At 42.3% G+C, this 11,799-nt stretch overlaps 1 protein-coding gene across 1 annotated transcript; it reads left to right on the top strand.

Moving 5' to 3' along the window:
* Positions 1-396: 396 nt before the first annotated feature.
* On the top strand, positions 397-11,513 carry BTF3L4 (basic transcription factor 3 like 4). Its single transcript, XM_084265980.1, has 6 exons — positions 397-441; positions 1,657-1,720; positions 3,971-4,084; positions 6,430-6,631; positions 8,287-8,346; positions 9,040-11,513. The coding sequence occupies exons 2-6, from the start codon at positions 1,667-1,669 to the stop codon at positions 9,084-9,086; spliced, it is 477 nt and encodes a 158-aa protein (XP_084122106.1). The 5' UTR covers positions 397-441; positions 1,657-1,666; the 3' UTR covers positions 9,087-11,513.
* Positions 11,514-11,799: the final 286 nt, after the last annotated feature.

The raw sequence follows: 11,799 nt of genomic DNA, 5'->3' as shown, positions 1-11,799 counted from the left end.
TACACCGGCGGGAGCGGCCCCGCGGGGTGGGTGGGCTCCGGATTTCTTTTCTCCTCCCAAATAAACGCCGCTCTCAAGCGTCTCCCAGATGGTTGGAAAGATAAAACCGAGGGGAAGCACGCGTGTATGAAGCAGGGCTCGCCAAGGGGTCTGGCGCGCTAACTAGAGCTTGGTGACACGTTGGGATGCGACGCGTACGGTGCTGGAGGTACCCGGCACCGGAGACTACGACTCCCAGGAGGCACTGCGCGCAGCGCGCACGCTTCCCACGCCCCGCCTCTGCTGCTATGCAAATGCCACTCCGCGGCGCCACCAATCCGCGGGCGGGTTGGTGCCGTCACGTGGCGCGAAGCTTCCTTTCTCTGTGCGCCTCTCTTTCCTTCCTTGGCCGCCATCTTGTTATCACCGCGTGTTGGGCTGCGGAGGACCCGCTGCACTCAGGTGAGACCCTTCCCGTGGTCGCCGGCACGGCTCCGCCCGCGAGGTTTCCCCGTTACCCTGATGCCTCCCGGCGCGGAGCGGGCGGCGTGCGCGGTCGCTCTGCGCCGTTTTGCCGCCTTTCGCCGCGTTGGGCCGCGCCGGGGTCGCGGGCGCTGACCGTTCCTCACGGAGAGGGCCGGGGTGCGAGGCCGTGCGCCGGGGCGCGGTGTGGGTGGGGTCCGCGCCGGCTCGCAGTGGCCGGCTGGCTCCCCTCTGGGGCCGCGGTGCCCCGTCCGGGCGGGGTTGCCTTAGTTCCCAAGGGATGAGGCCTTGATTCCTTCCCGCTCCCCGTGCCTTGGGGGCGGCCGGCGAACCAGCCCTGCGGGCCTGAGGCGCTTTTCCCGCCTCCCCGGCGCAGCCCCTGTCCGTGGGGTGACCCTCCTGACGCTGCTGGGGCCTCGCCGGGTCCCTGCTCGCCCGCGGGAGGCCCGTCTCCCTCTCCGCATAGCTTCCCTGGCACGATGCAAGTGCAGAGGGGGTTTTCCCTCCATTCAGAGGATCGCTGCTTTCTTTTTGGGCGGAGCAGTGAAGTGCCTTCCCTGTGTTGGAAGGGTCGAGGTGATTTTCTATCCATTATAGATTTTACAGACTTTCCAGGCTTTAAAGGACCCACCTGACCAGTTGGAGAAGCTACTTGACTGACTTCCAGTCATTGAATTGAATGAATAGCTGCCAGAGGCTCGTATAGGAGATTTGTCAAGACATGAGGCTCCTTAGGTTTGGAGTTGGCTTATTAGTGAAAAGTATCAGATTTATTATTTGGAGTGATGTGATCAGTCTCTCCCTGGACTCTGTTAAAGGTGTTTTCCTAGAAGCACTTATGCTGTATGTGCTCATTTGGGTCAGTTCTGAGTCAGTACTTTAGTCAAATGGTTCCAGTGGTAAAGTAGCATACTTGAGAATTTACTTAGGGCCTCAGACTGATATAGAATCAAATGTCCTGTTGAATTGCTTCATGGTACAGACACTTCAGCTAAACAAGACTGCTGCTGGACCAATTTGTATTATTTAGATTGTATGACTTTGAAGTTTTTTATGTATGTTTGTTTGATGCTCTGATTTGGGAAACTTTCTGAGAGTTTAAAAATCCACTGCATTTTTAAGAGCGCTTTTTAAAGTGGAAGTCTTTTTAGTGATATTTTGATAGTTAAATAGTATTTGTATTTCATTCTTTAGACACAGCACTATGAACCAAGAAAAACTGGCCAAGCTTCAGGCACAGGTCCGAATAGGAGGAAAGGTAAGAAAACCACCAGAGATGCACCTTTCCTGTAATTTACAGTCTGAAGGAGAAACCTCTCTAACATTTGTTTTTCAAAACATAGGCTTTAGCTGATAGGTGGGAGGAAAAAACTCCACATGTTTGAGGCCTGAAAAATACAGGGGCTTGTGTGATCTGGAGTGCTACTTGAAATGCAGTTTCCTGCCAGTGCATGCTGCTGGATGAGTAGCTTCCAGTGTGCAAGCTTTCTTTTTAATTTGGTGACTCTTTGTGACCTCTGAAAGCTGAAGCTAGGCTTACCTGTTGGTTGTTCCAGTTCTGCCTTTCTGTTCTTCCCTGTTTGGGAGTTCCTCCTTTTGTGCCTGCTCCAGGGCTTACCTGACTCTTCACTGAGCTGTTCCTTTTTCTCTGAGCCAGCAGGTAGCTAAGATGCCAAAACAAAAAAGCATATAGTTTGTTCAGTGTGGGTGTTGATCTCATAACCATGGGCGGGGCTGTACAGAAGTTTGCAGAGCAGGAATTCCAAAATTGCTGTCTGTGGACCTGTGGTAGTTTAGCCCTGGCTGGAGGCCAAACGCCCACCAAAGTCAGTCTATTACTCCCCATCTTAGTTGGACAGGGGAGAAAACATATATTAAAAGGCTCAGGAGTCAAACTAAGGACAGGGAGAGATCACTCGATCATCAACAACGTGGGCAAAACAGACTCAACAAAGAGCGAAGAGGAGAGAAACTACCTAATTTATTATACTACACTACAAAGAACAATAAAATCGGAGTCAGGAGCATCTTAAAACACTTTCCCCCCACCACTCCTTTCTTAGCAGACTTTAGTCAGAATGCTGCTCCCTTCTTTCCTGCACCACCACCCCCTCCCCAGCCCCCGTTTGCAGCATGGGGGGAGGGCGGGGGGGGACAGGGACTGGGGAAAATGGGGTTCTCAGTAGCACCTTCACCCCCCCTCTCCATTCTAAGCAGACGTCCCTTTAGCCATGATCTTGCTCCCTTCTTCCCCCTGCTTGCAGTACAGGGGGGCAGGGACTGAGAAAAAATGGGGTTCTCGGTTACTTCTTCATGAGCTGTTTTCCTTTCCAGATCTTAAAACACCTCTAAGCTCCCTGCCCGCTCCCTTCTTAGCAGACTTCACTCTAGTCATGATTTCACTCCCTTCTTTCCCCTGTTCACAGCACGGGGGGGACAGGGACTGGGAGATGGGGGCTTCAGTCAGTCCCTTGCAAGTTGGTTTCCTTCTTGGCTGGTGGGGGCAGGGGAAGGGCATTCATTCCACACCCTCCCCCTGCTGCACTGTGGGGTCTCACCCACAGGAGACAGTCCTTCAGGAACTTATCCAGCGTGAGTCCTTTCCCACAGGGCTTTATCTCTTTATCACAATGTCTCATCAGTCCCAGTCCTCCACGGCTTGTAAGCCTCCCCCCAGCAAACCTGTCCTGACGCAAAACTCTCGCTCATCTCTGTCTTTGATTCACCTCATGGCTGCAAGTGCTGGCAGGGGCTTGTTCCAACGTAGGGTCACAGCATCTCCTCTATGTCTCCACCTGCTCCATCCAGCGTGGAGCTCCTCCACGGGCTGCAGGTGGGGTCTTGGCCTTTTCCATGGGTTTCTCCACGGGCTGAAGGGGCATCTTTGTCTCTGGCACCTGGGCTGCCTCCTCCCCACTCTGTTCCAGCCTTGGTGTCTGCACAGCTTGGTACATCTTTTAGCTCCCTTCTCCGGTGGCAAAATGCAGCTGCTTCCGGGTAGTTTTCTCCTATGTGTGATTCTCAGAGGCACTCGACTGTCTCATTGTTTATAGTTTAGGCTGGCAGAAAACTCTTAAGTGCTGCTTAAAGAAACCATCTCAGCAGCACAGCCTCACAAACTTCCAACAGGACCAGTTTAAAAATGCTGATTACTTGATTACAAAAGTGTGACTTTTTAAAATCGCCGTGCTTCATCTTGGAAAAAATAAAAGTTGTTGGGGAAAGTGTAGATAGTTTTAGTAGTGAATAACATTTTTATAGCCTAGCTTGTGGGAAGGGAAATACTGATGCAGTTTGGTGTCTTTTTGGTCTTTTACACTTAAGAAAGAGAAACTTGAGATTGAAACTAGCATTTAAGGCTACAGGTGCAGAGAAGTGAGTTGAAAAATACTTTTGACTGCAGAGTGCTCTGATAGCTTATAGAGTGCTTAGAGTGCAATATGACTGTAAACCCAAGTATTCTGAGATGTTGAGAGTAGCTGACTCTTGTGGCTTGGTTCTTTTCCAGGGAACAGCTCGCAGAAAGAAGAAGGTGGTGCACAGAACGGCTACAGCTGATGACAAAAAACTTCAGAGTTCCCTCAAAAAACTGGCAGTAAATAATATTGCTGGCATTGAAGAGGTATGGTGATAAGTCCTGTTTGAAATTAAATTCACTGTGGTGTTTTGGTGGTGGTTGGATTTTTTTAAAACAAATTTTCCCCTCAAAAGCATATAGGTCTAGTTTACTGATAGTTATTGTTGTCGTCTTTACATTAAAACATACCTACCTAGAGAAAGAAGGGAGCAAGTTCTGCTGGCCAAACACTGCTTATGGAAGCTAGTAAGCTGTTAGTAATGTGAGTCTTGCGTTCATTGCAAACAAAAACATCTCTTGATTCTTGCACTTGACTTTGCAAACTTGATTAACTAGTTTTAAAGAGAAGAGTAGCAAATGCACGCGTGTTGTGCAGGCACATCTGAAGCAAGGGTTGTGTGGTGCAGAATATAAAGAAAACCATGAAAATACCTGTAGGAAGAACTTAAAAATCAGAATTAGGTGCTTTTACTGTATGGAAATTACCAGAATTGTTTGTAGTAGTCACAGGAGATAACACCTTACAACGTGGTAAAGACTGCAGAAGCAGCTTCTGTGAGAGTGTCAGAAGGAGTATGAAGAGTTCAGATATCTCTTGAATGTGTCTGTTTTACAGGTAGAATGTATGAAGTGAAACATTGATGTTTTCCATAACATTGTAGAGAGCGATGCTCATACGTGGGAGGAGGAGGAGGTCATGTTCCTTCATCATGAACTCAATATTTATGTAGTACTTTGCTAAAGAAGCATAATATTTAAGCTATGATTAATTAATTTAAGCAGGATTGCAAGGTGCCTCCAGAGGTCACTTAGTGCATATCTCTCTTCCAAAGGCAAGTACAGATTCAGTGTAGAAGCCTGGTTTGCCTTAAGTTTTCATCTTTCTGCTGCATTTCAAAATCAGTTTGTCTACTTAAGTTTGATATGTATATTCTGAGCTACGCGAACCCCAAAAAAGACACAGTTCTTGGGGGGTTGTTTGTTGGTTTGGTTAGTTAGGTTAGGTGTTTTTTTTCACCTACAGAGCACAAGATCTTTATTCAGATATAGTTAATAAGATTTTACATGTCTTGATGAGAAGGAAGATAATGCAGTGTGCTTCTATCTAGATAGCAAGGTGTATAATTACAGGGTGAACTTTGTGTAGATAGGATTTGGTGAGATTAGTAATATTGAATGAAATGTTCATGAGTCTTGGGGTGACTGTGCTTGAAACCTTTACCACTTTCCCATGTGCAAAGGACAGCACAAACTTAAGTTTTGCAGGAAAGCCACACACCTGATTTTCATGTTCAGAACATTTTGAACTGTGCTGTTGTCTGAAGACTGATACTATATCTCTTTAGTTCCCCAAATGTCTGTTTCCTCATTGCAACTTCTACTAAAAACAATACTTAGGATTTTTGGTTGGTTGGATGGGTAGGACACATTTCCCTTTTTCCAGGCAAAATTATTTTCCGTAAAAGCAAAGCTTTTAGCCATGCCCAGAACACAAACCTTTTTAACTTTCCATTCTGTCTCCCTTTAAGTTAAACATAAAATGAACCCCATAAAAATATGCCAGTATAAACTTTGTCAGTGGGAGCAAAGCAGGCTGCTCTACTGGCTGTAAAACCTAGTTCTTAGTGACCAGGGAAGGGGAAGAGAGCAGGATCACTGTATGATGTCTTTAGTTGTAAAAGAGTCACCATGGAATTGCTGCATTGGGAAGGCGCAGAAGCCTGTTCCAGTGCAGTTGGTACGTACACCTCCAGTTCACTGTGTATGTGCAGGAAGCATCCTTGCTTGTGCAGCTTCAGCAAGTAGGCCAGATTGTGAGGCTTGTGCCTTTGCCAACTCTGCTGCAGAAACAATAGCGTTTTCCTGACAGGTGACAGATAGCTGTGAACAGTGAGGCCTTAAACTCATGTGGAAAGGCTTTTCGTTTAGGGGTTTTTGTCTAAAGAGCTACCACAGAACTGAAAGGTTTGGGTTTTTCTACCCTAGACTGTCCTGATATTAACTCGTGTATGCCTTACATGAAGTTTAATAACTTGTCTATGTCTTTTGCCGTTGTTAAAAATGTTACCATACAGTCCATGTATAATCCTTGCATATTTATTACTTAGAATTTAGATAAATGTATTTTATGAAGAAGTCATAGCTCTTAAATTCTACCTTATCATATAGTATGTATGAATCCACACTTTACCATTAATTTGTACTTTACCTCCAATTTAGGTGACGCTCCAAGTGCTTTTGTCACAGTTATACTATTGTCTAGGAAAAGTACTAGTTAATTTTATTTATATTATTATTTATATTATTTTTTAAGTCTAGATTTGAATTTATCATGCATGTCCAACAAGATGCTACAATGTTTTGTAAATATTATTGATATTTTTAAACAGGTGAACATGATAAAAGATGATGGAACAGTTATTCACTTCAACAACCCCAAGGTGCAAGCTTCCCTCTCTGCTAACACTTTTGCAATTACTGGTCATGCAGAGGCTAAACCGATCACAGAAATGCTTCCAGGCATCTTAAGCCAGCTTGGTGCTGACAGCTTAACAAGTCTCAGAAAGTTAGCTGAACAATTCCCAAGACAAGGTAGGTCTTTCTGGAACCTTTTATTGCTGATTTAAACGCATAAAGTAGTATAAGTTTTAACTGTGACTTAAAAAATGCTCAAAAGCCATGTGCGTTTGTGGAAATATATAGGGGTGGGAGAACAACCTTTTTTCCTTGGTTCAGTATCCTATATAGACAGGCCTTTGTTTAAAAACAAATCTGGTAAGTCAAACATGATGTGATTCCATGTGTACAACTGTGTATGACAAAATACTGAAGAAAAGAAGTTTCTATTAGGGAAAACCAAAAAGAACCTCTTGAGTATGAGAATCGGTTCTGTTCATACTAAACATAATTCTGCTGTGGATATCTTTTACTCTGTAATTCCTTTTGGAACTAAGGCTTTTAAAAATGAATTAAAAGATCTGAATAATTGAAAAAGGTTTTAATTTTATTATTTTAAAACCATGGGAGCATGTTACGTGTCTATATGTGGTATAACTATTACTGTAATTCTATGGTTAAGAAATGGAATCTGGAGAGAATCTCTTTTAGGATACCCTCTGAAGGGCAGCACTGTAGCATGTTTTGTAGAGGTCTCAACTCTTATCCCTAAGCAAGTTCGTAATTTAAGAGTAGATGGAAATTTATTCTTATGATAGTTTGTCATAAAACTAGAACATAAGACTACTTTAAACCATGCAAGTAATCAGCCTCATAGGAGTTTGTAAAAGCTTTCTTAGACTGCAGAAGTAGTAAACTTTTTACAAGTTGGATATTGGATATATCTTGTTGGATATTGCCAAAAACTAATTCTTAATATCAAGCCCAGGTGAAGTTATAGGTGAGAGAATTTTTCATTTGTATACTGTTTGTACTCTTACAGCCATAAAAAAAGCTGTAATTGGACATGTTGCAGTTGTAATATATTTTTCATCTCCAAATACAGACCTGTTGTAGTATTTTCAAGAAATAATTATTCGATTTTAATTTCTGCTGTTTCCTGGTCAGAGTTTAATTGTGAGGAAAGGATTTTTTTTCCTCCTTTACTAATACTTATATGTAAAGTAGATCTTAAAATGCAGGAAATGGATCATCATAAGCGTATTTATTTGATACAATTTCAGTACTAACTGTGCTTTATTTAGATAGCACAGGAAGACCAATGAGAGGAAGTACTTTCTTTTTTTCTTAAGTTCTTGCATTTCTCTAGATCACCTGTAGTATGTGCCAACTTCATGGCTTGCAGAATCCCAGGTCTGATGCAGGACCCTTGTTAAGGAATTATTTTCCTACACTTGTGGCCTCTTGGTAATTGAATTATATGTTGGTCCCTGATTCATACTATGTTATGGTTGCATTGAAACGTGTGCCTGCAGTTACAGGACTTTGGGTTATTTCTATATGTTGCAGTTTTGTGAGGCTGTGCTGCTATTACTTGGTCTTTTGCTAGCTCTGCCTTACAACCCCATGGTATTTGAAAATGGCTGTGCTAATACTTTGATATAACAATGTTTGCAAGTAGACCTTTTGGTCATGCTGGTTGCTCTTGATACCCAGTCATTTGTGTGCTGGTCATTACTTGGGTTGGGGAAAATGCTTCCTTTTTTCACCTGTATGTTACAGGGCTTATTTTGTTGTGTGGCTGCCCTGATTCCGTATAATGAGAACTCAGCACCAATTTCTTTTTACAGTGTTGGATAGCAAAGCGCCAAAATCTGAAGATATTGATGAAGAAGATGACGATGTCCCAGGTAGGCACATACACCCATACATATATAAGTATTTCAGTTCATGCATTTGAACATCTAACACTTCATGTGGCTGTTCTTCCCATTTGTTAAGGGAGGCTTCAGACACTGGGCAGCATTAAAACATGGATGACTTTGGATTCTGGCTTTTAGGGAAAAAAGTTTCCCTTGGGCAAATTGATTAATTCTGAAGTGAAAACAGATTTAAATACTGTTTTTAAAAGTTGAACAGGTGATATAAATGTCCACATAGGGTTTTAGGGCTGCAAAATGACATGATTGATACAGTCATCAGGTTGCCTTTAAATTAAGAGTCTAGGGTTGGGATTTTTATTTCTGTAGCAGAAGAGTTTCCTGGTGTACAAGGGTTAAAGGGTGCCTAACTTCAGGCATTCTTTCAAGAACACTGATGGCTCATAGCTCCACTGCAGCTAGTAGAGTACCTCTGAAAATCAGCTCTTAGTCACTTCATGTTTAAACTTTCAGTCATCTTAGTGTTCCTGCAGTTCTAGTTCTTCATGTATGTTCAAACAAATGCTTATTTTCTAAAGCCCTTTGAAATCTGCCCATAATAAATGGTATACATGAGTCTAGTTAAGAACTACTTAACCTTTCCTGTAATACATGCATTTGCATTAAACTTATGAAGATAATGGTACTTGCCATGACTGTACTAAATATCTTCATCTCTTTCAGATCTCGTAGAAAACTTTGATGAAGCATCAAAGAATGAAGCTAACTAAATCATTAATAGTTCTGGAAGCTGGCATGGACTAGATTTAAGAAATCAGCTATGTGGTTCCAAAGTTTTAAAGAAACAGAGAACATCATCTGTTACTAGTTCAGTAATATAAATATTTTGTATTTTTATGATGCTGTTTGTTCAGCATTTTCTGTCAGTTGATTTTGCATTTTGCACTTACTCCCAGGATCTACTCTTTTGGTCAAAAAGAAACGTCAGTGCAGTTTGAGGGGTGTGTGCATGTGCGTGTGTGTATGTGTGTGGGTGTACATATAGTGGAGAACAAATTGGAGAACACTTATTTAACCTTTTCCCCTTTTCCTTTGGAAGTAGAAATAAAATGAATCTTCATCATTGTTACTTTTTGATTATCACCAAATAGTGCACAGAAGGTAGTTAAGATTGAAATTTTGTCCACATTTGTGACCTGCAGGCATTACACCATTAAAAACTTGGGTTTAATGTGCTGTTAACTATTGTACTCGCAGATGTGTTTCGCATCCCCATTGAAACATACACATGATTATTTTCATCAATCTTATGCTGATCCCAGATGATGCTGAAGGCAAGCTGTTTTACCAGTTTGTTTGGTACCATAACCTTTCTAAAAAGAAAACTTGGTCTTAGAAAAGTGTGCTTGATTATTTTTTTTTTTAAACCTTTCTGAAATTTTTGTGTCTCTAACTTTTTTGAGACCAGCTGATGTTTGACTCCTTCCGTGTAGGTTTAGCAGTGTGTTCTCCTGTTGATTACGTAGAATATTTCCCATGTCAAAAAGAACACAAACACCTTGGTTCTCTACCATCAGGTCACTTCCTAAATTAGGACATCTAGTTGGTAACAGTCCAGTGCACCAATTTTGCACAGTAACAGAGTTTTGCTTGAAAAACTTCAAGCTGTTCTCTTGGCATGACTGCATTTACTAGCAGCTGGTGATCCACTGTCATTCTTATGGCACTAGAAATGAAACACACCGTGTGAGCAGCGTCTAAGGTGGGAGGAAAGAGTTGTTGACATTTTGCCTCGCTTCCTGCTGGGCAGTTTGTGCAATGACTGTCTCTAATGGGGTTATTTTACTTTATTTTTTTGCCTGTAACTTACCTTTGCCTATAACCTACCTCTAGGTTTGGTGTCATCTATGTAGTAGCTTCTTTAAAAACATGAAAACAAATGCTCCTCAGGCATAAGGAGGACATTGGGAGGTACTGTTGGTACAGTGCAGTATTTATGACCTTTCTTTGAAATGCTTAATGTGAACTCATTTTCTCAGAGGCTCTTTCAAGGTTCTTGATGTGATGTGCATTATGGTATAGTTAGACATCATTGTAACCTGCGTCAAGGGCAGCTGCGGCTTAAGAAAGCCGCTTTTGTTTTCCTTCTCCATCTGTCACTTAACTATGGCTTGAGTGGAACATATCAGCTTTTCACATAGGTTCATACGCTAGAGAACTGTAAGAGTACAAGGTAAGCAGTACCTGAGTTCTGGTGACATCATCATAGAGCCACGAAAGCAGAGCTGTAGTGGTTCGTCATCTGAACTCTTCAGTTTATTTTATAGGCTTTGTTCAGTTTTTCCTGTTATATTTTATATACTACATGGAACTTACAACAAAATAAAATAACAGTACAAAAGAGGAAATGCTCCCTCTGGTGTGTTGTCTCCTCCTCCCACCAGTGCTGGCTGAGGAAGAACAGGTGGATGCAGGAGCTGTCTCGGGCAGCGCTACATCCTTGCTGACAGTGACTGAGGAAGATGCAGGACTAGGGAGGATTCTGTTAGAGCTTTAGGATTTCACCCTCGTGTACACTCCTATTTTCCCTGTGGTGTTGAATGAAATTTGGGATTGTTGTGTGGTTAATCTTGAGTCAGCTGCGGTTGCGTTTGTTGCATCTTCATTAACAGTGTGCACAGGCACACTGAATTGCTGTTCTGCAAGCCCCAGACAGCAAATGAAGGGTACTAGGAAACAGGTATTTGCAGTGTTCTTCCATTTGCTGAAGGGGCATGAGTGAAGAGCGCTTCAAAGGAGCAACTGTACTGAGTTTATGTATGGAACACCCCCTCCCCAGAATACTAATCAGATACTGGAAGTTCGTGCTCATTGGTTGCTGATGAAGGAAGCATGTCAAAAGTAATTTTGTGAGAGATTAAGAGCATCAGAAATGATACTGCAAGTTTATATAGTTGAACTTTTGATTCCTACAAGTTACTCATCTTTGCTCTTGGTCATGACAATTCAGATGTTAAACCCTCACATTTTCCTCTGTTTGACAACCCGTAAACTAACTAAATATGCTAGCTTATGTAGTTATATTATCTTCAGTTTTTTCACTGTATCTGAAAACAGTCAACCACTTATGATTTGCTGCTGGAAATACTAGAGCTTATCAATCATTAAACTGATTTTAATTAAAAGTAACCCATCAAGGCTGTTGTGGGAAAAACTATTTTTCTTCTTACTTGAGTTACACCATGAATAATGTACATGCTTATGGAAATGCTAAGTTACTAAGCAGTTATGGGGAGTGTTGGTGTGATAAGCACTCACCACATGGAAGGTGAACGTTAAAATGTTCTTTGATTGTCTTGAAGCATGATAACCACTGTACTTGTGAAGCATTTGAGTTTACTTGCTCACTGCTTTAATGCTGTTGGCATACTCAAGATGCTAGTAATGGTATTGATGTATTAAAGATCTTGGCAGTGATTTGAA

Source organism: Gallinula chloropus, assembly GCF_964237585.1.
Source record: "Gallinula chloropus genome assembly, chromosome: 6".
NCBI lineage: Eukaryota > Metazoa > Chordata > Aves > Gruiformes > Rallidae > Gallinula > Gallinula chloropus.
This window is presented reverse-complemented; position numbering and strand designations above follow the sequence as displayed.